This window comes from Pan paniscus, chromosome 4 (assembly GCF_029289425.2).
Source record: "Pan paniscus chromosome 4, NHGRI_mPanPan1-v2.0_pri, whole genome shotgun sequence".
NCBI classification, from domain to species: domain Eukaryota; kingdom Metazoa; phylum Chordata; class Mammalia; order Primates; family Hominidae; genus Pan; species Pan paniscus.
The window spans coordinates 74,417,233-74,443,030 of NC_073253.2; the positions used below are offsets into that span (position 1 = coordinate 74,417,233).

At 40.5% G+C, this 25,798-nt stretch overlaps 1 protein-coding gene across 4 annotated transcripts in view; it reads left to right on the top strand.

The window, feature by feature from the left end:
• Positions 1-21,740, top strand: part of CAPSL (calcyphosine like) — a 42,829-nt gene extending 21,089 nt beyond the window's left edge. The window contains exons 3-5 of one of the 4 annotated variants that reach the window (XM_057302307.2): positions 7,210-7,387; positions 7,679-7,888; positions 13,105-13,643. In XM_057302307.2, coding sequence (XP_057158290.1) covers positions 7,210-7,387; positions 7,679-7,888; positions 13,105-13,206 — 490 coding nt within the window. In that variant the 3' untranslated portion in view covers positions 13,207-13,643. Of the gene's footprint in view, positions 1-7,209; positions 7,388-7,678; positions 7,889-13,104; positions 13,644-21,488 lie in introns of those variants that run through there. The other 3 variants (XM_003806660.4, XM_055112440.2, XM_034960176.3) reach the window with 3 other exon arrangements.
• The last annotated feature ends 4,058 nt before the right edge of the window (positions 21,741-25,798 follow it).

Genomic DNA, 25,798 nt, shown 5'->3' on the forward strand with positions numbered 1-25,798 from the left:
TCTCCTAATGCTATCACTTCCCCCTCTCTTCACCCCACAACAGGCACCGGTGTGTGATGTTCCCCTTCCTGTGTCCATGTGTTCTCATTGTTCAATTCCCACCTATGAGTGAGAACATGCAGTGTTTGGTTTTTTGTCCTTGCAATAGTTTGCTGAGAATGATGGTTTCCAGCTTCATCCATGTCCCTACAAAGGACATGAACTCATCATTTTTTATGGCTGCATACTATTCCATGGTGTATATATGCCACATTTTCTTAATCCAGTCTATCATTGTTGGACATTTGGGTTGGTTCCAAGTCTTTGCTATTGTGAATAGTGCCACAATAAACATATGTGTGTATGTGTCTTTACAGCAGCATGATTTATAATCCTTTGGGTATATAACCAGTAATGGGATGGCTGGGTCAAATGATATTTCTAGTTCTAGATCCCTGAGGAATCGCCACACTGACTTCCACAATGGTTGAACTAGTTTACAGTCCCACCAACAGTGTAAAAGTGTTCCTATTTCTCCACATTCTCTCCAGCACCTGTTGTTTCCTGACTTTTTAATGATCGTCATTCTAACTGGTGTGAGATGGTATGTCATTGTGATTTTGATTTGCATTTCTCTGATGGCCGGTGATGATGAGCATTTTTTCATGTGTCTTTTGGCTGCATAAATGTCTTCTTTTCAGAAGTGCCTGTTCATATCCTTTGCCCACTTTTTGATGGGGTTGTGTGTTTTTTTTCTTGTAAATTTGTTTGAGTTCATTGTAGATTCTGGATATTAGCCCTTTGTCAGATGAGTAGGTTGCAAAAATTTTCTCCCCTTCTGTAGGTTGCCTCTTCACTCTGATGGTAGTTACTTTTGCTGTGCAGAAGCTCTGTAGTTTAATTAGATCCCATTTGTCCATTTTGGCTTTTGTTGCCATTGCTTTTGGTGTTTTACACATGAAGTCCTTGCCCATGCCTATGTCCTGAATGGTATTGCCTAGGTTTTCTTCTACGGTTTTTGTGGTTTTAGGTCTAACATGTAAGTCTTTAATCCATCTTGAATTAATTTTTGTGTAAGGTGTAAGGAAGGGATCCAGTTTCAGCTTTCTACATATGGCTAGCCAGTTTTCCCAGCACCATTTATTAAATAGGGAATCCTTTCCCCATTACTTGTTTTTGTCAGGTTTGTCAAAGATCAGATAGTTGTAGATATGTGGCATTATTTCTGAGGGCTCTGTTCTGTTCCATTGGTCTATATCTCTGTTTTGGTACCAGTACCATGCTGTTTTGGTGACTGTAGCCTTGTAGTATAGTTTGAAATCAGGTAGCGTTATGCCTCCAGCTTTGTTCTTTTGGCTTAGGATTGTCTTGGCAATGTGGGCTCTTTTTTTGGTTCCATATGAATTTTAAAGTAGTTTTTTCCAATTCTGTGAAGAAAGTCGTTGGTAGCTTGATGGGGATGGCATTGAATCTATAAATTACCTTGGGCAGTATGGCCATTTTCAAGATATTGATTCTTCCTACCCATGAGCATGGAATGTTCTTCCATTTGTTTGTATCCTCTTTTATTTCATTGAGCAGTGGTTTGTAGTTCTCCTTGAAGAGGTCCTTCACATCCCTTGTAAGTTGGATTCCTAGGTATTTTATTCTCTTTGAAGCAATTGTGAATGGGAGTTCACTCATGATTTGGCTCTCTGTTTGTCTGTTATTGGTGTTTAAGAATGCTTGTGATTTTTGTACATTGATTTTGTATCCTGAGACTTTGCTGAAGTTGCTTATCAGCTTAAGAAGATTTTGGGCTGAGACGGCGGGGTTTTCTAAATATACAGTCATGTCATCTGCAAACAGGGACAATTTGACTTCCTTTTTTCCTAATGGAATACCATTTGTTTCCTTCTCCTGTCTGATTGCTCTGGTCACAACTTCCAACACTATGTTGAATAGGAGTGGTGAGAGAGGGCATCCCTGTCTTGTGCCAGTTTTCAAACGGAATGCTTCCAGTTTTTGCCCATTCAGTGTGATACTGGCTGTGGGTTTGTCATAGATAGCTCTTATTATTTTGAGATAACGTCCCATCAATACCTAATTTATTGAGAGTTTTTAGCATGAAGGGTTGTTGAATTTTGTCAAAGGCCTTTTCTGCATCTATTGAGATAATCATGTGGTTTTTGTCGTTGGTTCTGTTTATATGCTGGATTACATTTATTGATTTGCGTATGTTGAACCAGCCTTGCATCCCAGGGATGAAGCCCACTTGATCATGGTGGATAAGCTTCTTGATGTACTGCTGGATTTGGTTTGCCAGTATTTTATTGAGGATTTTTGCATTGATGTTCACCAGGGATTTTGGTCTAAAATTCTCTTTTTTCGTTGTGTCTCTGCCCGGCTTTGGTATCAGGATGATGCTGGCCTCATAAAATAAATTAGGGAGGATTTCCTCTTTTTCTATTGACTGGAATAGTTTCAGAAGGAATGGTACCAGTTCCTCCTTGTACCTCTGGTAGAATTTGGCTGTGAATCCTTCTGGTCCTGGACTGTTTTTTGTTGGTAAGCTATTAATTATTGCCTCAATTTCAGGGTCTGTTATTGGTCTATTCAGAGATTCAACTTCTTCCTAGTTTAGTCTTGGGAGGGTGTGTGTGTTGAGGAATTTATCCGTTTCTTCTAGATTTTCTAGTTTATTTGCACAGAAGTGTTTATAGTATTCTCTGATGGTAGTTTGTATTTCTGTGGGATCGGTGGTGATATCCCCTTTATCATTTTTTATTGTGTCTATTTGATTCTTCTCTCTTTTCTTCTTTATTAGTCTTGCTAGAGTTCTATCAATTTTGTTGATCTTTTCAAATAACCAGCTCCTGGATTTAATGATTTTTTGAAGGGTTTTTTGTGTCTCTATTTCCTTGAGTTCTGCTCTGATCTTAGTTATTTCTTGCCTTCTGCTAGCTTTTGAATGTGTTTGCTCTTGCTTCTCTAGTTCTTTTAATTGTGACATTAGGGTGTCAATTTTAGATCTTCCCTGCTTTCTCTTGTGGGCATTTAGTGCTATAAATTTCCCTCTACACACTGCTTTGAATGTGTCCCAGAGATTCTGGTATGTTGTGTCTTTGTTCTCGTTGGTTTCAAAGAACATCTTTATTTCTGCCTTCATTTCGTTATGTACCCAGTAGTCATTCAGGAGCAGGTTGTTCAGTTTCCATGTAGTTGAGAGGTTTTGCATGAGTTTCTTAATCCTGAGTTCTAGTTTGATTGCACTGTGGTCTGAGAAACAGTTTGTTATAATTTCTGTTCTTTTACATTTGCTGAGGAGTGTTTTACTTCCAATTATGTGGTCAATTTTGGAATAGGTGTGGTGTGGTGCTGAAAAGAATGTATATTCTGTTGATTTGGGGTGGAGAGTTCTGTAGATGTCTATTAGGTCCGCTTGGTGCAGAACTGAGTTCAATTCCTGGATATCTTTGTTAACTTTCTGTCTCGTTGATCTGTCTAATGTTGACAGTGGGGTGGTAAAGTCTCCCATTATTATTGTGTGGGAGTCTAAGTCTCTTTGTAGGTTTCTAAGGACTTGCTTTCTGAATCTGGGTGCTCTTGTATTGGGTGCATATATATTTAGGATAGTTAGCTCTTCTTGTTGAATTGATCCCTTTACCATTATGTAATGGCCTTCTTTGTCTCTTTTTATCTTTGTTGTTTTAAAGTCTGTTTTATCAGAGACTAGGATTGCAACCCCTGCCTTTTTTTGTTTTCCATTTGCTTGGTAGATCTTCCTCCATCCCTTTATTGTGAGTCTGTGTGTGTCTCTGCATTTGAGATGGGTTTCCTGAATACAGCACACTGATGGGTCTTGACTGTTTATCCAATTTGCCAGTCTGTGTCTTTTAATTTGAGCATTTATCCCATTTACATTTCAGGTTAATATTGTTATCTTTGAATTTGATCCTGTCATTATGATGTTAGCTGGTTATTTTGCTCGTTAGTTTATGCAGTTTCTTTATAGCATCGATGGTCTTTACAATTAGGCATGTTTTTGCAGTGGCTGGTACCAGTTGTTCCTTTCCACATTTAGTGCTTCCTTCAGGAGCTCTTTTAGGGCAGGCCTGGTGGTGACAAAATCTCTCAGCATTTGCTTGTCTGTAAAGGATTTTTATTTCTCCTTCACTTATGAAGCTTAGTTTGGCTGGATACGAAATTCTGTGTTGAAAATTCTTTTCTTTAAGAATGTTGAATATTGGCCCCCACTCTCTTCTGGCTTGTAGAGTTTCTGCTGAGAGATCTGCTGTTAGTCTGAGGGGCTTCCCTTTGTGGGTAACCCGACCTTTCTCTCTGGCTGCCCTTAACATTTTTTCCTTGTTTCCACTTTGGTGAATCTGACAATTATGTGTCTTGGAGTTGCTCTTCTCGAGGACTATCTTTGTGGCATTCTCTGTATTTCCTGAATTTGAATGTTGGCCTGCCTTGCTAGATTGGGGAAGTTCTCCTGGAAAATATCCTGCTGAGTGTTTTCCAACTTGGTTCCATTCTCCCCATCACTTTCAGGTACACCAATCAGACATAGATTTGGTCTTTTCACATAGTCCCATATTTCTTGGAGGCGTTGTTCATTTCTTTTTGTTCTTTTATCTCTAAACTTCTCTTCTCACTTCATTTCATTCATTTGATCTTCCATCACTGATACCCTTTCTTCCAGTTGATCGAATTGGCTACTGAGGCTTGTGCATTCATCACGTTGTTCTCTTGTCATGGTTTTCAGCTCCGTCAGGTCCTTTAAGGACTTCTCTGCATTGGTTTTCTAGTTAGACATTCATCTAATTTTTTTTCAAGGTTTTTAACTTCTTTGCCATGGGTGCAAACTTCCTCCTTTAGCTCGAGTAGTTTGATCGTCTGAAGTCTTCTTCTGTCAACTTGTTAAAGTCATCTCCATCCAGCTTTGTTCCATTGCTGGTGAGGAGCTGCGCTCCTTTGGAGGAGGAGAGGTGCTCTGCTTTTTAGAGTTTCCAGTTTTTCTGCTCTGTTTTTTCCCCATCTTTGTGGTTTTATCTACCTTTGGTCTTTGATGATGGTGACATACAGATGAGGTTTTGGTGTGGATGTCCTATCTGTTTGTTAGTTTTCCTTCTAACAGTCAGGAATCTCAGCTGCAGGTCTGTTGGAGTTTGCTGGAGGTCCACTCCAGACCCTGTTTGCCTGGGTATCAGCAGCGGAGGCTGCAGAACAGCAGATATTGGTGAACAGCAAATGTTGCTGCCTGATTGTTCCTCTGGAAGTTTTGTCTCAGAGGAGTATCTGGCCGTGTGAGGTGTCAGTCTGACCCTACTGGGGGGTGCCTCCCAGTTAGGCTGCTCGGGGGTCAGGGACCCACTTGAGGAGGCAGTCTGTCCATTATCAGATCTCAAGCTGCATGCTGGGAGAACCATTACTCTCTTCAAAGTTGTCAGACAGGGACATGTAAATCTGCAGAAGTTTCTGCTGCCTTTTGTTTGGCTATGCCCTGCCCCCAGAGGTGGAGTCTACAGAGGCAGGCAGGCCTCCTTGAGCTGCGGTGAGCTCCACCCAGTTTGAGCTTCCTGGCTGCTTTGTTTACCTTCTCAAACCTCAGCAATGGTGGGCATCCCTCCCCCAGCCTCGCTGCTGCTTTGCAGTTTGGTCTCAGACTGCTGTGCTGGCAATGAGTGAGGCTCGGTGGGTGTCGGATCCTCCGAGCCAGGCGCAGGATATAATCTCCTGGTGCGCCGTTTGCTAAGACTGTTGGAAAAGCATAGTATTAGGGTGGGACTGACCCAATTTTCCAGGTGCCGTCTGTCACCCCTTTCTTTGACTAGGAAAGGGAATTCCCTGACCCCTTGCGCTTCCTGGGTGAGGCGATGCCTTGCCCTGCTTCAGCTCATGCTTGGTGTGCTGCATCCACTGTCCGACACTCCCCAGTAAGATGAACCTGGTACCTCAGTTGGAAATGCAGAAATCACCTGTCTTCTGCATCGCTCACGCTGGGAGCTGTAGACTGGAGCTGTGCCTATTTGGCCATCTTGCTCCACCCCCTTATTTTTTAAATAGACTACTTTAAAAACCAATGCCAGCACATGATTATTAACTAAGGCCCATAATTTATTCATACTTCCATAGTTTTTACCTAGTGTCCTTTTCTGTTTCAAGATCTCATCCAGAACTCTGCTTTACATTTACTTGTAATGTTTCCTTAGGATCCTATTGGTTATGACAGTTTCTCAGACTTTCCTGGTTTTTGATGAATGTGAGAGGTCAAGTATTTTGTAGGATGCCCACCTATTGGAATTTCTCTGATTTTTTTCTTCATGACTAAACTGGGCTTATTATTTTTAGGGACCACAGACATAAAGCACCATTTTTATCACATTATACCAAGGATATGTATGATTAACATGATTTATTACTGTTGATGTTGACACTGATCACCTGATTGAGGTAGTATTTGTCAGACTTCTCCATTGTAAAGTTGCTTCCCTTTTCCCTTTTCCATATTGTACTTTTTGGAAGGAAACCTCTTTGTAGAGCCCACACTTAGAGAGTGGGGAGTATATGTTCCCTCCTTGAGGGGAGAATATATCCATAACTTATTTGGAATTTTTCTGCAAGAGAAATTTGTCATTTTCTTCATCTTTATTTACTCTATCATTTATTTAAACCAGTATGGATGTAGGGATTTCTTTTTTATATTTTGGGTTATAATCCAACATAGTTTTATTGGTTTAATTGTTCCAGCCTTGATCTTGAGAGCTATTTAAGTTGGCTCCTATATCCCTAACATAGCCACATCACTGTGATTTTCTGACTTCCTAAATCATTTTTTTAAAATTGATATGCATTAAGGTTTACACCTTGCTCTGTAAAGTGCTATGGGTTTTAGCAAATGCATAATGTCATGTATCCACCATGATAGTATTATAAAGGATAGTTTCTTTGACCTAAAAATCCCATGTTTCACCAATTCAACTCTTTCCTTTACCTTTCATCTTTTTACTGTCTCCACAGTTTTGTCTTTTGCAGAATGTCATGTAATTAGAATTATACTTTGTGTGTGTGTTTGTGTGTGTGTGGTGGGAAGAGGCTCTCCAATTTTGGAAGGGAGGGTGCAGAGAAGAATTTAAGACTTTTGTATTTTAATTTGACGAAACCTGGAGTGTGGATTTTTTTTTAATCTTTACACTTACACCTGTTATTTGTACATTTCTTCTGAATTTTTGTGTGTATTTTCTTCAGAGTGTTTAGAATTATGGATGACGATAATAATCGAACCCTTGATTTTAAAGAATTTATGAAAGGGTTAAATGATTATGCTGTGGTCATGGAAAAAGAAGAGGTGGAAGAACTTTTCCGGAGGTTTGATAAAGATGGAAATGGAACAATAGACTTCAATGAATTTCTTCTCACATTGAGAGTAAGTGGCCCCATTAATCAGTGTATCTGCTGAGTTTGGCTTTCACGTGGTTTGGGTTGGCTACCTTGAGGTTTTGTTTTTACAAGTTGTTAGTACACTGTGGGGAGGGGGATAAGCAGAAAACTGTGAACAGACTTAGGAACTTTTTGGAGCAATTGTAGTGTCTATTACATAATAGCACACAAATATTATTTCACATCATTGAGGGGAATGAGATATTTTATCACATAGGATACCAAAAAAGCTCATTTGCTTATGTATGTCTCTGTATGTATTCTTCTATTTTTGTAGCCTCCAATGTCCAGAGCCAGAAAAGAGGTAATCATGCAAGCTTTTAGAAAGTTAGACAAGACTGGAGATGGTGTTATAACAATCGAAGACCTTCGTGAAGTATATAATGCAAAACACCACCCAAAGTACCAGAATGGGGAATGGAGTGAGGAACAAGTATTTAGGAAATTTCTGGATAATTTTGATTCACCCTATGACAAAGATGGATTGGTAAGTAAAAGAGCCTAATCTAGGGGAAATTTCTTCAATTCGAAATTGTAAATGGGAAATAGGTCCAAACTCTTAAAAATGTTAACACATTGATACCATATTTGTTGTAAATAGAAGTAAACTATTTCCCTAGGAACAACCTAGAAACTTCTCCATTGCCAGGGGAAACCTTCATGTTACTTTAGTTGAAACCTAATGTATGTTTGTGCACGCACATACTCATAGACATATATTGAAATATATTGGTAGGGGATCCACATAAGTGATGACCTGTCATCTGGGGAATGTGATGTTCTGATTAAACATGCCATTTTATGGTTACTATATTTACCATACTCAGCTAGTTGCACTCCAATGAACTGAATATAATAAAATATATTTAACTTTGAAATGAGATCATAATTTAATTTTGGAGAACAGATTTACAAGGCCTTTCAGGATGTTTTAGTGCCTTCACACTCATCCTCATTCGTCTTCACACTTTGCTATGTGGAAATGCCATTTAAAGGTAGTTTTTGGTAAAGGGAATGTCAAATAACAGAATTTACTCTGATTTATTCTTTAGTGTGCTTTGAGATTAACTTACATTTCTAAACTGCACTGAATTTGAAAACAAAATCAACCGCCCATCTCCATTAACTTTTATCTTCAAGTTACAAATGCATAGCTTGGTAGGGTAAGGAATTATATAGCTCCATGACTGTGTCTAGGCTGAGATGAAAATGTCATCTGTCCTTTATCAACAGCCCTAAATTGACTTTTTAGAAAAAAAAAAACCCTGAGCCAGTTCTGTTCTTAGATGATCTAAGGGTTTTGGTGATAAGGAAAGGGGGTTGTCCCTTGAGTAACAGTCAGCAGCAGCACAGCCCCAGGGTTCATTTTCTCTTAAGCCCTTTACAGCACAGGAAAAGATAAGTGGCCCAGTGGACAAGAAGAGAGTGGTTAAGGGAAGAAGAAATAAACCTTCCTCTTCTGAAGGGAATGTCCTCCAACTTTTTAAATGAAACTTCATGATGAGTCTCATTAGCAAGGGGTAGGGGATAGGAAGGTGACCTTTCTGTTCTTCCTGCTGACATTTCCTTGTCAGGGATGGAGACATACCCTCTATTTCAGGCTGAGGATTGTGGAGGCAGGTTTACAAAAGGGCCAAAATTCAATAGGGCAGCCAAAATCTTAGGGACAGAAATAAAAACTACATGTTTTCTTCCAGTATTGCTGGCCTTGATCACTGAGATGTCAGTGGAAAAATAGCCAACTGCCATTTCCCCAAATTAGCCCACCCCTTTGTGGATCCCAGAGTGTGTCTGCTTCCTCTCTGCAGGTGGTTCCTCCTCATTGCCAGGGGAAACCTCAGCTACCCTTTTCTCTAACAAAAGTCAAAATAGCCAGTTGTGATTCGGCTGATTCAAGTCTGCACACCACCCCTTTTGATATTTATCTTAAGAAGCCACATTAAGCTCTCAAAAGCTCATAAAGGTTATTGAGGTTTTTAGCAGTTATAGCACTTGATGTCATCTGCATGTTACAGACCCTGTATTGATACCCAACTCTGGCTGTTCATAATCATCATCAGGGAGGATTTATTAGTAATGTAGATTCCTAGCTGCACTGCAGAACCACAGAATCTGATTTTTTGGAGGATGGAGTCCAAGGCTTTACATTTTAATGTGTACCAGATGACTCTTACACTCACGTGTATTTGTGATCCTTAGCTCTAAAAGATTCAGAAATGACTGTTTTAAAATTACTAAATATAATATGCACATGACCCCATTTAGCATAATAATGAATCTGGGCAACACTTTTTGAGCACATATCAACTGGGCATTTGCTAAGGGCTTACCAGGAATATCTCATTTAATAGACATAATAAAAGTGTTTCTGAAAAGTGATGTGTAATTCAAACTTTTGCACACTGAATTGTATTTTAAATGTACAAGAAATTGTTGATGTAGAGGAACTCCATGGTAAATTCTTTTATGAGAAGAATAATTAGCTTCTAAAATTTACCTCTTGCAAATTGCACTATTTTGCATATTAAGATTTCTTGTGGTGAAGCATAGCTGTACTTGAAGCCAGTGTGCTCATTTATGGTTAAAAACATCCCATATAAGACAAAATTTAAAATAATGCAAAAAATTTAGCATAGCTCCTAGCTAAAGGTAATGTTCAAACTTGATAATCTAGGTTAAACTCTCAAATACCCATAAAGGTTGCTGGAGTTTCAGCAGTCACGGAATTTGATGTCATAAATCTTGCACTAATACCTCACTGGACTCCCATAGCAGCCGGAAGCCATTTGGATGGAGGTGTGAAGCAATCAGATAACCTGTGACACAGACTTTCCTTACCCCTTTTCTATCACTAAACCCCACCACAATTTGGTGAGACATTTACTTCTTATTCTTTAATATCTAAGTTTTGAATTCTTCATGTGTATATATGACTTTATCATCACTATATTTTTAAAAAGCCTCTTAGGACTTTAGACCTTCAGGGAATATCAGTCTATTGCCTCATCCATCTCATAAAAAATTTTTAAATAATTAAAAATATGTTAGGTATATTACTGAGTGTATGTATTAATAGTAACCTAGATTTGTTTTAGGATTTTTCTGATGAATTTGGAGCTGAGAAAAAGGGCTTGTATTGTGACTTCCATTACCCCCATCTGGGACCTTTCCTTGTATATATGATATATATCTTGTCACATAAAGGTAGCCTAGTCAAGAGGCCTGCTAAAAGTAGGAGTGCCCAGTCTCTCATTTTTTTCTAATGTCAAATAAAATGAATAAGGATAGTGATTATTGCTAACCAACAATTTACTATCATGAGGGCAAATTTACAGGAGATCAGAGAATTTGCGATTCAGGCCATTCCCAATATAAGTTGAGTCTCAGAAAACAAGAAAACACCTAGCTAAGAGTAACTGATGGCTTTTTCCGAAATGATCAAATACGTTAGCTCTGACCTCTGGCTTGACGTCATCTGACTTCCAAGTGAGGTTTAATGCTTCCTTTATCTTTTGCCCATCTTGGATTCCTTCTCCATTCTCCAACAGAGCCAACTCAACTCAGGTCACCCCATCCCATTGGGGGAGTTTGGAATGGAAGGATGGGTGACGATACCAGTCTCAATCATGTATTGGTGTTTCAGTTAGGGTTTGCTTTCAATCGCAAGAAATAGGAAATCTTATTATACACTGGAATACACAAATTAGGTTTTATTTTTTATTCTACTTGATGTTCTCACTTGAGTGGCTTAAAGAGAGCAGAGCTGAGGTCTTTGTGATTTTCCTGGCCTTTCCTTCATGATCTCAAGATGGTTGCCTAACTTCAGCCAGCACATCTGAGTTTCAGGCAGCAGGACAAAGGAGGGAGAAGGAGGGAACGAGAAAGGGCTGGAGCCTGCATCAGGAAAGCAAAGGCTTCCCTAGAAATTCATGTCAAATTTCCTTTGTATCTTATTGGTGAGAACTCTATTACTTGGCCATCCCAAGCTGAAGCTGCAGAGGAGTCTGGGAAAGTGAGTTTTGAGTTTTTCAACTTCTGTGGGAGAGAAAAGCTAGGGATAGGATTATTACAGTGGACGTGGAGGGAGTCTCACTCAATGGCTGTCATCCCTGGCCAACAAACAGACAATAGAAACAATAACAAACTAAAAATATCAGGAGTTTGATAATTTTTAATTAAAAAATAATTAGCTGTAAAAAATGTTCCTCAAACTGTCACGGTAAAGTGCACCGTCAAAATGGCTCAGGGTCTCGTGGGTAACTCTTTTAGTTTACTTGCTATTTGCTGTAAAATGATCCACTTACTTTGTTGGAGTATTTCACCAGCCTGCAACTTTTTGAGGACTAAGACTTTATCTTAATTATCTTTGATATTCCCAGTTAAATTACTGTAGTGTGCACAACAATTAACTGGGATGTTTAGATTTTTAAGAAGTAAATTCCACAACCACTTGCTTCAGAGATTCTGATTTAGCAGGTGTGGGGTACAGCCTGTGGGCCTAGGCTTATGACAGACACCCCAGGTGGTCCTGATGCAGGTGGTGTGGACCCACACTGATAAACATTTCCCTGGAACCTCACACAACATGAGAAAGATAGAAAGAGGGCAATAATGATGTGTGAAACTTAATGTAATCCCTTAATGAGGGAATTGAAAAGCAGAGGCTGAGGAATCCAAAGGAGGAGAGGAATAAAGAAGTTCAACAAAGGGGGATGCTAATGGTATCCTAATTTTGACAGAGGCTCTATGCATGTATTGTAGATGTGTATTTACAGTTCAACTATGAGCTGAGTTCAAATGCCTTTCTTTCTACTGCCCTTCCTTATGTTTTTAGTGGGAAGGGGTGGTATGAAAGACAACTGTGGATCCAGTGACTTTTTTTTTCTGGTCACTTATAATTTCAATAGGACCAGTGGGTCAGTCATCTCTTATGATTCTTGGAAGGCATAGGTATGTCCCCAACTGATCATGTCAACCAACATGATTAAATTAGAGTGTACATATTATCTAGACCTGTTAAAAATAAGACTAATAACTGTCTTTTCTCCTTCCCCAAAGGAAAGTAATATAAAATCCCCACACAGATAAACACATTAGTCAATATTTCAAAGAGATGGTCATGGGTGTAGAGTGGAGAGAAGCCAGGATGGGTGGGAGGCATGAAGCAGGGGTAAGCTTTTTATTCACCCTGGGCCTTGAATGAGTTATTTATGTGTTAGAAAAGCATGCAACCTGGGAGCGTTTAACTAGAAATCTGTTTCTTCACCCACAGGAGAGAACTCCATTTTTGGAAAGGGAAAACATCACTTATCCTGACACAAGGACATGACATGTTGTTTCTGACGTGTCACAGAAAGACAGAAATAACTACAGTTGCAGAGCACTTCCTTCTTACTCTGAGTTTCAGTCTCCCTTATCTGAACCGACGGGCTCCCACCCTCAGAGAAAAGATGACAACCTATGCGTCACTTTCCATTTAGGTTGGCTTAGAAACTTTCAAGACTTTCTTTCTCTCTTCCTAGGTGCTGTTCTCACACCATCCTCAGCTTCACTTGTTCTTTTGTTTTAGATCAGTTCCTCAGCCATGATCACACACACAAAGAAATCCTCTATTTCCCTTCTATTTACAGGTGCACAAGGTGGGCGCCCATTGACAGAGTGAGAAGCAAAGTTTCGTTTTTGTTTCTAACTTTTCCACTGCAGGTGACCCCTGAGGAGTTCATGAACTACTATGCAGGTGTGAGTGCATCCATTGACACTGATGTGTACTTCATCGTCATGATGAGAACCGCCTGGAAGCTTTAAGCACATGACCTGGGGACCAGGCCCTGGGACAGCCATGTGGCTCCAAATGACTAAATGTCAGCTCAAAAACCAGAATCGTATTTGATTTCACACTCATCCTAATGTTTTTTTCTGTGCCAAAATACTGCATTTTCTGGGGCCAAAAAACAGGCAGAAATAAAAGACATTGAGTAGCCAACTGTGAGTTTGCCTTGCCTAAGACTGTTTCCTTTGTTCTAAAATAGGACTTAAATAAAATGAGCTCTGTAAAGCTCCTTGTGCTGTGCTGATACATGCAGGTGTCTAATCAACTTTAGGTTTTATCCCTTGGCCATTAATGAAAGCTTGAGTATTTTAATTAAAACCCTCACCCATGCACCCATAGTTTTTCTTCACCTCCTTTTAGATGATCCTTTTCTAGGTGAGATGATAATATATCTCTTTTTATGACTGATTGTAAGTCTTTAAGTGTTTCAGTCTCATTTGGGGACCAGAAGAAGACCACGTGTTAGCCTCAATTTCTACAAGCAAATCTTGAGTTTCACTGCTTAGGGTTTAGGGAAGCCGCAGTTTGACAAATAGATTCAAAATGATTTATTTAATAGTCATTTTAAAGACTGGTGTGAGAGAGGAGGCTATTTCTTTGAGCAGTAGATCCACGCCTGTTCATGGTACTCCTGTGGCTGAAGTTTTGAAACTGGGCTGGGTGCTCAGATTTTATCTGGGACATCTTGTGCTGTGTGTGGGCAGGCTATTCCAGAAAGCCTTCACCTGGTGGAATGTTTATCTCTCCCCTCTCTGCTTTCTGCCAATTGTGTTGAAATTCCCACCAGCAAGGGCTGGGTGCAGTGGCTCACGCCTGCAATCCCAGTACTTTGGGAGGCTGAGGTGGGTGGATCACCTGAGGTCAGGAGTTCAAGGCCAGCCTGTCCAACATGGTGAAAACCCTGTCTCTACTAAAAATTAAAAAATTAGCTGGGCATGGTGGCACATGCCTGTAATCTCAGCTATTCCAGAGGCTGAGACATGAGAACTGCTTGAACCCAGGAGGCAGAGGCTGCAATGAGCTGAGATCATGCCACTGCACTGCACTCCAGCCTGGAGCAAGACTCTGTCTCAAACAAACAAACAAACAAAAATTCCCACCAGCACAAGGAGGTTGGGTGTGACACGGACTAGGATTACAATAATATTCCAAAGCAGGTTTTCCATCTTGATGCTTCATGGCTTAACACCTCCTCCTCCCAGCACTAAGCTTTGGCTTCATATCGTTGATGTGTAGGACTCTGCCCATGAAAGGCTACTAGAAGCAAAGATAGCCCAGAGGCTGGAAAATAGATAAGAAAACTACAGCTCTCCTTCTGTGTCTTCTGTATCTGGGGCCAGAGATAAAAGCACAGTGACCAGCCTCTGGTTATGGTGCTGGAGACAATGCCCACCCACCTTGCTGCTGGGTGAAATACCTCCTTTTGACTCTGTCCTTAGCTGCACTCATCCCCCAGTTTGCAGACAGGATTGGGTTAATAGTCTTCTTTAAGATCTTATATATCTAATTGGCTCTGGATTTAGGGATTGAACACACTTGCCATATTTTGTATCAATTCACTGTTTAGGTTTTATTTCATACGCTTGGAAGTTGAGATTCGGATATGTATTAATTTAAAACATGTGAAAACTAGTGCTGCTAGATAGGCATTATAGCAGTTATTAAGTAACTTGTTGAGATGCTCAACTTTTTCTTGAGGATGGTGCATCCCCGTATTACCAGAAACTAGTTTTGTTTTTGTTTTTGTTTTTTTACTTAATTGCACAATTGCACAAGTTTGATTTTGTATTGGATTTATTATCTCTGCTCATATAGAGGTTGGTTAGGCCAAAGATACCAAGTGTTATGAAGAAATATGTAGACTTATGTAGAAAACCAGAAGAAATTGTGAAGAAATGTATAGAAAAAAATCCATGTATTTTTGCAGCCTGTGCCTTGCAGACTGTGGCTAAGGAGAGGTCCCCTATTTCCTGGGGATGGTGGGTTTCAAGGCTTTTGCTCTAGAAAGATTCTTGTCTTTGATTCTGGGTATGACTCATGCCTCAGCTTAACTGAGGCTATAGAGTGAGCATGTGATTCTGAGCAAGGACCAGGTTGCAGCTATCAGCTTAGTCTTCTCCAGTGATACTTTGCTTCCTGTCAAATGGGGGCACAGGGCACAGCTATCCAATTTCAGATAACCCATACTTCATAGTGTATTTGGTCACATTTAGTTGCTTCTCTTCTAGCGGTTTGGGTTCTGGGCCCATGAGCAAGGTTCCACCAAGGCCCTTTCACCCTCTGGAAACAAAATCTGCTAATAACCTAATGGTCAAGGGTCACTGCACTCCAATTCTCATTCTCCTTTATGGCTTCTGGCACAGTCAGGAATTATGCATTATTTAGCTCTACTCCTTCTAGTAGGAGTGGGAGGAAAAGAGAAGAGACATTTAAAGAAATCATTTGCTAACACTCTTCTGGATATATTTTTTGTTTATTTAACTTACAGATTTTAAAGCTTACTCCGTTTACAATTTAAAAAATAAGCCCTTAGTTCAGAAGACAAAACACAATAAAAAGTTGCCAAAACATCCCTCAGGAAAACCTCACCTGTTGGGTCTGGTCCTCAGATAGAAAATTAAACAAGCCAAAGAAAAGAGAATGAAATTAGCAACTTTTTATGAAACAAGAATGATGTATGCAAACATTCTGAGAAAGAGAGTTTGTCAGAACAAACCACCCATAACAATACTGAATTTGGATTTCTAACTTGATCAAAGGCAAACCCATGCAAGAATGGCCAGAGACTCTGACTCTCTGCTGCTGTGCACATCATACTTGGATTCTATTCACAGTGCAAATGAGAAACCCAGAATGTGCAAGCTATGCAAACTAAACTGTAGACTGAGGCAGAATTCTTTCTGCTGGTCTGTGGGGCTGGTTTTCACAGTGATTTAAACTGTGATAGGATCTTCCCAGGCACAGATGGCACTTTGGAGGACCATGTACTTGTTCCGTATGGTTTGACAGCAGGCATGGAGTCACATTTCATACCGTAATCATGCTTTTCAAAGGCAGAGCTGGGTGTTCTCCAAGTAGCTGCAGATTGACTTGGCATACATCATGGCTTGCAGGTGTAAATACATCCCATCAATAAATATTTATTGAGATACATGCTTTTTTTCTAGGCCATGGGGACAGAGCAGTGAACTAGAATAATTGCAAGCAAAACCATTGGCTTTCAAACCAAACTAACAACCCACAGTTGTTAAGAGATCAAAGAGGGTAGAGAGGGAGGGAAAGAACAGGCACCCAAATTCCCCTCCCAGAATCTCATTCAGCCTCTGAAGCCAGGACAGTTGGAGCCCTTTCTGTGGCACTGTGTCGGGGAGTGACGTAGTCAATTTCATGAACATAGACAGCCTATCAAGACAATGCAAGGAAAATGCCTCTCTGTATTTGGAGGCAGATAATTGTGTTGGCTCTTTAATTTTCTTGGCCAAAGTAGATTGTCTCACTGAGCCATGAGAGTACAAGTAGGTAATACTTCCATTCTCACTAAACTACCTGCAGATGCAGTCTATGTTGAAGTTTAATCAAGTGGAGAGATAGAATTTACCAGATGTATTCACAGATGGTGTGTGGGGGCCCTTCTACCTCTGCTTCATGAAATCCTATTAACCTTCTCTGAGTAGTATACCTTTTTTGGATTTATGCATATCTGTTTTGTTATTGTTTTTATTTATTATTTTTTTGATATGGAGTCTCGCTCTGTCACCCAGGCTGGAGTGCAGTGGTGCCATCTCGGCTCACTGCAACCTCCATCTCCCAGGTTCAAATGATTCTCCTGTCTCAGCCTCCGAGTAACTGGGATTACAGTCACCTGCCACTATACCCAGCTAATTTTTTGTATTTTTAGGAGAGATGGGGTTTCACCACGCTGGCCAGGCTAATCTCGAATCCCTCACCTCAGGTGATTTGCCCACCTCAGCCTCCTACAGTGCTGGGATTATAGGCTTGAGCCACCACTCCCGACCATGCATATCTATTTTGAGTACAGAAATGAAGAACCTCATATTTTCCAATTTCCCAAACTGGTCAACAGACTTGCTTTCCTGGAGATTATTGATTGTTCTTTTAAATTAAGATCCTATTGAATGAAGCAGTAAAGTTTTACATCCTAGAAATGCTTATGACTCAAAGGAAAAACAAAAGCATCAGGAGTCTGACAGATTGTCATTTAATGTTATTGAGTTTCGTGTAACTGATCCTTTTGAAAGCCAATGTTTCTCAGCATAATTTTACTCCTCCAAGTCACTTATATGAAAACTATGTAACTTCGATAGAGATAGCTAGTTCTTTTATTCTGAAAAAATAAAACTCACCTAGTTAACCCCTAAAATTATATGTTCTAAAACAGGTGATGGGTGAGATATGTTGAAAGAAACATAAACAAATGATTGATGGAGGTTCTGAGAACATTGCTGTGTGAGAAGAATTCTTTTTGCCATTTCAGCTGGTGTGGTGACAGGCTGTGGTGAAACAGCTCTTCCTCTCTGAGAACAGCATGACCTTCTTGTTTAATTCTCACACCTGCCTCGCCAAAGCCATATCTTTTCCCCTGAGCAAAGTATAGTGGAAGAACCTCCTCAGGAGTGAAACCCACTGAAAATATAAGCAACCAACCAGTAGACAAGGTTTTAATATGGACCTTGCAATGACCAGAAAGGTAGAGTTCATCAGGGAAAAAAATCTCAACACGTAATGGCCTTTTTTTTTCTTTTGTATTAGATTTTCTTTTGATTCTTCCTAATGGAATTTATTTATCATTTCTCTGGGGTATTTCAAAAATCCTAGCAGCCATTGAACATTGTTGATGCCATGTGAGTTTCACTGAAGTCCCTGTGAGCACCATGGGCTTCCAGCTCCATCTCCCAGCACTAGAAGTGTGATACTCAGCTCAAACACTCCAAGGATCACATCCAGCTTTACATTATGCCACCATATAACAGTCATTCATTTCCAATTTCATTCTGCTCCAGACCCTGTAATAAATGTACCAGGGACCTTGTGACTCAGAGATCAAGCACTTTAAATTTGAAGCAAGAACTGAGTATATAGTAGTTTATTATCCTGTGCTCAAAGACTTGGATCACTTTTTCTTTTCTGACCTGAATACTTGGCATTCAGAGCCTGCTATTGACTTGGGAACATCTTGATCTTAAACTTGAAAGGTTTGAGTTGCTGAACTCCTGGAAACGCTTAGGTGACATGTGGAACTGATGACAATCCACAACCCGAGAGAGCCTTAGAACAGGATGAGGACCTGGAATTGAGAGAAAATGACAAATGGCGGAGTGACTTGCTCCTTCCAGAGTTATAGTGAGTCTCAGAGTGCTTCCTGTTGATGGGATAAAGTGCTACACAATCGCAGGTTATTATCAAATGTTAGCCATTACCTTACTAAACCCAGCTCACTCCTTTTGTTTCCAAGGGAACTGGGAAATAAAGCCCCTTCCACAAATGTCATACTTAGTCATGCTTAAAATCTCATTTAGCAATATTACTCAAAATCCATTTACTTAAGATTATTATTGAAGTGGCTAAGTGTGTATAGCAAATCACCAAGAATTCAGGCTCTACTAATTGAGATCATTTAGACAGGGTTTGAGTGGAAGTTTACTTGTATTTTATCTGTACCAGAAAAAAGAGAGGATGGAGGTTGTTAAGGAAGTCAGCAATGCAAAGATTATAAGGGCTGTGCCTACATAGGCCAAGTACCTGTAAAACATATACACATTCATATAAATATATTTGCAATATATTCATATATATCTTACAGGTACTTGGAGCTATTTGTGTATAAATATAATTAGTATGCTAGTCATAAAATGTTTTCACATACCTTTTAAAATAGTCCTAGGTTAATTGTTAATTGGCAATGATTTATTGGACAACTATAGCTCAAGCTGTTTTCTAGATAGTGAAGTGTTTCTATTATGTAAATCCTATCTTGATAATATTTTAAAATAGAAATTGAATATACATTGAAGCTGAAAACAACATTCTGCTTTATAAGGAAACATTTTCATGATATTCATGATATAAATTTTTAAATATTTTATTTGAAAAGCTATAGGTGTTTCTAGTGGTAAGCTATACATGCATTGAAAGCAAGAACTTGGCTTAATAGCAAGAGCTGGAATATCATTTCTAGGGACGAAAAATTGAAAGGTTCTTCAGTTACAAAGTTAGATATTATTTAATTTATAATACCAGCTTTGTCATTTTTTAAAATTATCAGACAGCACTTTGCCATTAACTTGGTTCTAATTTAATTTAAGGTTTGAAGCATTAGCAACTATTGTAACAAAAGAGGACATCTGGCTGTGTGCAGTGGCTCATGCCTGCAATCCCACCACTTTGGGAGGCTGAGGTGGGTGGATCAATTGAGGTCAGGAGTTCAAGACCAGCCTGACAAACATGGTGAAACCCCGTCTCTACTAAAAATACAAAATTAGCTGGAAGTGTTGGTGCACGCGTGTAATCCCAGCTACTTGGGAGGCTGAGAGGCAGGAGAATCGCTTGAACCCAGGAGGCGCAGATTGCAGTGAGCCGAGATCGCGCCATTGCACTTCAGCCTAGGCAACAAGAGCGAAACTCCGTCTCAAAACAAAACAAAACAAAACAAAACAAAACCAAAACCAAAACCAAAACAAAACAAAACAAAAACACATCTAGCTATTTCAGTTTTAAAGTGTTTCCAAAAGATATTTATTCTTGTTAGCAAACATGTAACATATCATGCTTCTTTAAAAGTATACTTCCTTGACGGTGCTTTTGGATCATTTAAAAATGTTATTTGTGTGGTATTTCAGTTACAGGTGATAACATTTCTTCTTTGAAAATTATGAGGCCCTGCTCACATTGTACTCGCTCATGTTCTTAAAAGGGTAAAACATAATTACTCATAAAACTATTATTTTGACAGCCAAGAATGAAAGTTCCAACATTTGATGTTAATATTACTTTCTTGCAGGGATGAACTACTTCCATCTAGCAGGCCAAGCAAGTTTCCAGAATGCCCAGCTTTTGAGTGGTGCTTCTAGATCTGTGGGGAATAGTATGACTGTATATGCTGGTATTAAGGAATTGGGGAGGTTAAGAGGGAGGAGAGAGAGATGGAATTTAGAGGCTGATTCCTACTCTTTGCATCTTTGGTCTTAACTTCATTGCCTAGTATAGGAAGCACAAGTCCAACCTTAAAATATTAACACGTATCCTGGCCAAATTGAGAAGTGGGTAGAGTTGGCCTTCTAGTACCTCCTATAGGGCTGGTACCTCTCCACTCTGCCACTGAATGTCAGGCATCATGTATTTCTGGGTGCCCAAGGATTCTGGGAAGTACCCATTCTCTAGTTCTATTCCTACCTGTGTGTTTGGTGTAGACTCCCTTTCACTAAAGCACTTTTTATCTGTTCATTTATGCTATAAATTTCTACACCCTAAAATGCTAATAAGTGTAGTCTTGTGTAGTCACAAGAGTGGTTACACAATGTCCATTCTAGAGCACTGCTGTCCCACAGAACTTTCTGAAATGATGGAATTGCTCTATATCTGTGTTCTCCAATATGATGGCCACTAGCCACATATGGCTAATAGACAGTTGAAAAGTGGCTAGTGCAACTGAGAAACTGAATTTTTCATTATATTTTATGAATGCATTCATATTCATTTTATGAATGCAATATGAATGCATTCATAAAATATAAAACATGAACAGATTCATAAAATATATTATAAAATATATTCATAATATAGATTATAAAAATATATTTCATAATCTATTTTATGAATATATTCATAAAACAAAATATATATTTATAAACATGTATATTTTAATATATATTTGTAAGTATATATATTTTAATCAGTGTAAATTCAAATAGCCACATGTGGCTAGTGGCTACCATATTGGATAGTACAGTAGAGATCTAGAAATCTTATCTTAATGTACAAAGTGATGGTCACAAGGGAACTGTAGCTGGCCAGTGAGCAGGTGAATCTTTGGCTACCCTTGCACATGTCCCGTCTCAGTGAGCCACCTCAGCAGGGACAGGCAAGCCAGGCTCTCCTTGCCTAACTCGAACCTGCTTGATTGACAGTGGCAAATGACACTCAATAGAAAATATCTTGGAGAATGTAAAATGCTCTACTATAACTCACATATTTTAACATCATTTCCTTCTTTCTTTTCTTGCCTTTTTCTTTTCTTCAGGTTTCAAAAGAAGAATTTTTGAATTATTATGCAGGTGTCAGTGCTTCTATTGACACCGATGCCTATTTCATTTTGATGATGACAAAATCTTGGAGATTATAATTTTGCCTATTAATTCTTTTGGAAATCAGGGACTCCCAGAGTGGAATAAGTTTGAAAGAATTCCAAGCTATGGATTTGGATTAGGTGTAAACTAAATTTCCTAAAGGATCTGGAATTTTAAAAGCAATAAATAGATCTTTGGTCATCTTACTTAATTATCTGGAATGTGTTCATTTTTATAAATGCCTGAGATTATATTTTTAAGTCATGAACGAAGGAAGAAGGAAAGAAGGAGAGAGAAAGAAAGAAAGAAAACCATGAAGTGATATTGGGAAGTGGCTCCTAGGTAAAACAATCTGCTTGTTGTTATAGATATTCCTCTTATAGGTGTAAATGTAGCTGCTCCCTCACACCTTCACTTTACAGTCTTGGAACTCCATAGCAGAAGGTGATAATACCGGGATTAGAGGAACCTCTAACTGTGTAAAATGTCCTGAACTTATTTATTTTAATTTTGGTGAATACAAATAAAAGAAGATTTATTTTATTCTGAAATGTATGAGTGTTTTTCGATTTTCAGATTTTAATGTAAATTTCCACATGTGCATAAACAGGGGACATAAGTGCCTCTGGTAGGAAAAGGAAGGTGAGCTCAGCTGGCCCACTTGGTTGAAGGCTGGGCTTTCATGGAGTGGTCTCACTTATTGGTTCAACCTATTAGAAGGAAAGGAAGTGCAAGGGAAAAAGGAAGTGCCTATGGCAAACTTCAGAGGCTTTCTGGAGCTTTAGCGTAAATTGGAGAGGAGGACTTTAAACCTGTTTTGGGGAATTCATCTTTTTGAACCCACTTTTAGGCTCCTTCGCCAGAAAGGTGATGTCAGGTTTTTTTGACTGATTTCTCTCCTCTATTAACTGCTTCTTAGGTAACAAAAGCAGCTCTAATTTGATGGCACACACCTATAAACCGTTCACCTTGGAAAAGTGGTAAAAGTGTGGGAAAATAGATGAAAGGTGAAAGCTGTGCTTCTCATGCTTTAATGAGCACATAGATCACTTGTTAACCTGCCCATTGCTTTTTAGAAGTCTGGGTGTGGGACTGAACTTTTGCCTCTAACAAACTTATTTTTTTTAATTTTTTTTTTGAGATGGAGTCTTGCTCTATCACTCAGGCTGGAGTGCAGTGGCACGATCTCCGCTCACTGCAAGCTGTGCTTCCCGGGTTCAGGCCATTCTCCTGCCTCAGCCTCCCGAGTAGCTGGGACTACAGGTGCTAGCCACCACGCCCGGCTAATTTTTTTTTTTTTTTGTATATTTAGTAGAGACGGGGTTTCACCCTGTTAGCCAGGATGGTCTCTATCTTATCTTCTGACCTCGTTATCTACCCGCCTCAGCCTCCCAAAGTGCTGGGATTACAGGCGTGAGCCACCACGCCCAGCCAACCTCTAGCAAACTTCTCTATGATGTTTATGCCTCTGGCTTCAGATAACACTTTTGAGTAGCGAGTGGTAAAGTGATACCTGCCTGTATATTTCCAGTGTGTTTTTCTTATTATTTGCCCACCTTTGGCTGGCCATAATAGTTTGTGCTTTTTGATTGCTGGGCTATCCCTTTGTCTTTAAAGTCAGGAACTTATGAAAGAAATAGAAAAAAAAAGTACCTCACAGGTATGTGTATATGTGTAGGAGAGAAATGAAAAATAACATTTGCAGTTGAAGAATTTCTCATAGTCTAGGATGGAGTCCTTCCAGCATCAAAGATTCGAATCTGTCAGCCCTCCAAGAGTAGATCCATTTCTTTAAGACCTACGTTGAGTAAGCTCATAGCAATTGATGCAAAAACTAGAATGTCAAGCCACTGATCAACTATAATGAGGATATACTTCTCAGGTTTCCTGATAAGATCAAAGAACTTGATCTGGATTTGAGGATGTGAGAGAATGACAGCATAGTTCTCAGTTCAGGGATGCTTTTAATAGTTTATTCTCCATATGGAGGATATACGTACAGAGGATATAAGCAGTACAGAGGATATATTCATGGTATGTTAGAATAATGCTATGTGCTATAACAAATAAATATTTCAATTTATAAAAGCTCAAACACAATATATATTTATTTTTCATTCATAAAACAGTACCTCTGTGTAGTGGTTTTCAGTTTCAGGCTTTCTCCATCTTGTGATTCCGTTGTTTTCTAGGACCTTGTAGTCACTGAGTCCATGTGACTGTAGAGGAACGGAGTTGAGAATGCTGAAAAGCTTGCTGAAAAGCTTGCTGAAAAGCTTGCTGAAAAGCTTTGGCCTGGAAGTGACACAGGTCACTTATGCTTGAATTTCATTTGATGGTAGCTAGTCACATGATTACAGCTAACTGTGGAGGTCGGTGAAGGGGTGGCTAAGAAATAGTCCTTGCAGGAAAACTTCTTGCCAACGAAAATGTACTTCATGGAAAGAAAGTACTATTTTGGTCAACAACTAGCTATCTCTGCCACTTGAAGTAGTAGTCTTCATTGCCTATAGTGCATGCTTGGTGATCTCAGTAGCTCATGTGGCGTGAGATATTTGTCAGTTTGGAGGAGTGCAAAACTGAAGTCTCTCCATCCTCAGCCATGTTAGCAACCAAGTAAACAACTTATATAAAGTAACAACTCTTCAATCAGAAACCCTGTCACCTGGGCCTCAAGACTTTATTCAAGGCCTTGAAATTTATGCTACAACACAGAGGCAACTCGTCCTTTATTGCCTCTATAATATGGGTCCTAGGAATTTTTAATCTATGTCCACATAAAGCCTTTCTGGGGGGAGTTGAAGCTATGTCTTATTGAGAGGTGACAGCATGCTGGCAGTCCTCAGAGCCCTCGCTTGCTCTCGGCACCTCCCCTGCCTGGGCTCCCACTTTGGTGGCATTTCAGGAGCCCTTCAGCCCCTCCACTGCACTGTGGGAGCCCCTTTCTGGGCTGGCCAAGGCTGGAGCCCACTCCCTCAGCTTGCAGGGAGGTGTGGAGGGAGAGGCACGAGCGGGAACCGGGGCTGCCTGCGGCGCTTGCGGGCCAGCTGGAGTTCCGGGTGGGCGTGGGCTTGGTGGGCCCCGCACTCGGAGCAGCCAGCCAGCCCTGCTGGCCGCGGGCAGTGGGGGACTTAGCACCCGGGCCAGTGGCTGCAGAGGGTGTACTGAGTCCCCCAGCAGTGACGGCCCACCAGCGCTGTGCTCAATTTCTCACCGAGCCTTAGCTGCCTTCCCGTGGGGCAGGGCTCGGGACCTGCAGCCCGCCATGCCTGAGCCTCCCACCTACTTCATGGGCTCCTGTGCGGCCCGAGCCTCCCCAGCGAGCACCACCCCCTGCTCCACGGCGCCCAGTCCCATCTACCACCCAAGGGCTGAGGAATGCGAGCGAATGGCGCGGGACTGGCAGGCAGCTCCACCTGCAACCCCAGTGCGGGATCCACTAGGTGAAGCCAGCTGGGCTCCTGAGTCTGGTGGGGACGTGGAGAGTCTTTATGTCTAGCTCAGGGATTGTAAATACACCAATCAGCACCCTGTGTTTAGCTCAAGGTTTGTGAGTGCACCAATCGACACTCTGTATCTAGCTGCTCTGGTGGGGCCTTGGAGAACCTTTATGTCTAGCTCAGGGATTGTAACTACACCAATCGGCACTCTGTATCTAGCTCAAGGTTTGTAAACACACCAATCAGCACCCTGTGTTTAGCTGAAGGTTTGTGAATGCACCAATTGACACTGTATCTAGCTGCTCTGGTGGGGCCTTGGAGAACCTGTGTGTGGAAACTCTGTATCTAACTAATCTGATGGGGACATGGAGAACCTTTGTATCTAGCTCAGGGATTGTAAACACACCAATCAGCGCCCTGACAAAACAGGCCACTGGGCTCTACCAATCAGCAGGATGTGGGTGGGGCCAGATAAGAGAATAAAAGCAGGCTGCCGGAGCCAGCATTGGTAACCCACTGGGGTCCCCTTCCACAATGTGGAAGCTTTGTTCTTTTGCTCTTTGCAATAAATCTTGCTACTGCTCACTCTTTGGGTGCACGCTGCTTTTATGAGCTGTAACACTCACCGCGAAAGTCTGCAGCTTCACTCCTGAGCCCAGCGAGACCACGAGGCCACCGGGAAGAATGAACAACTCCAGACGCGCTGCCTTAACAGCTGTAACACTCACTGTGAAGGTCTGCAGCTTCACTCTTGAGCCAGTGAGACCACGAACCCGCCAGAAGGAAGAAACTCCGAACACATCTGAACATCAGAAGGGATAGAC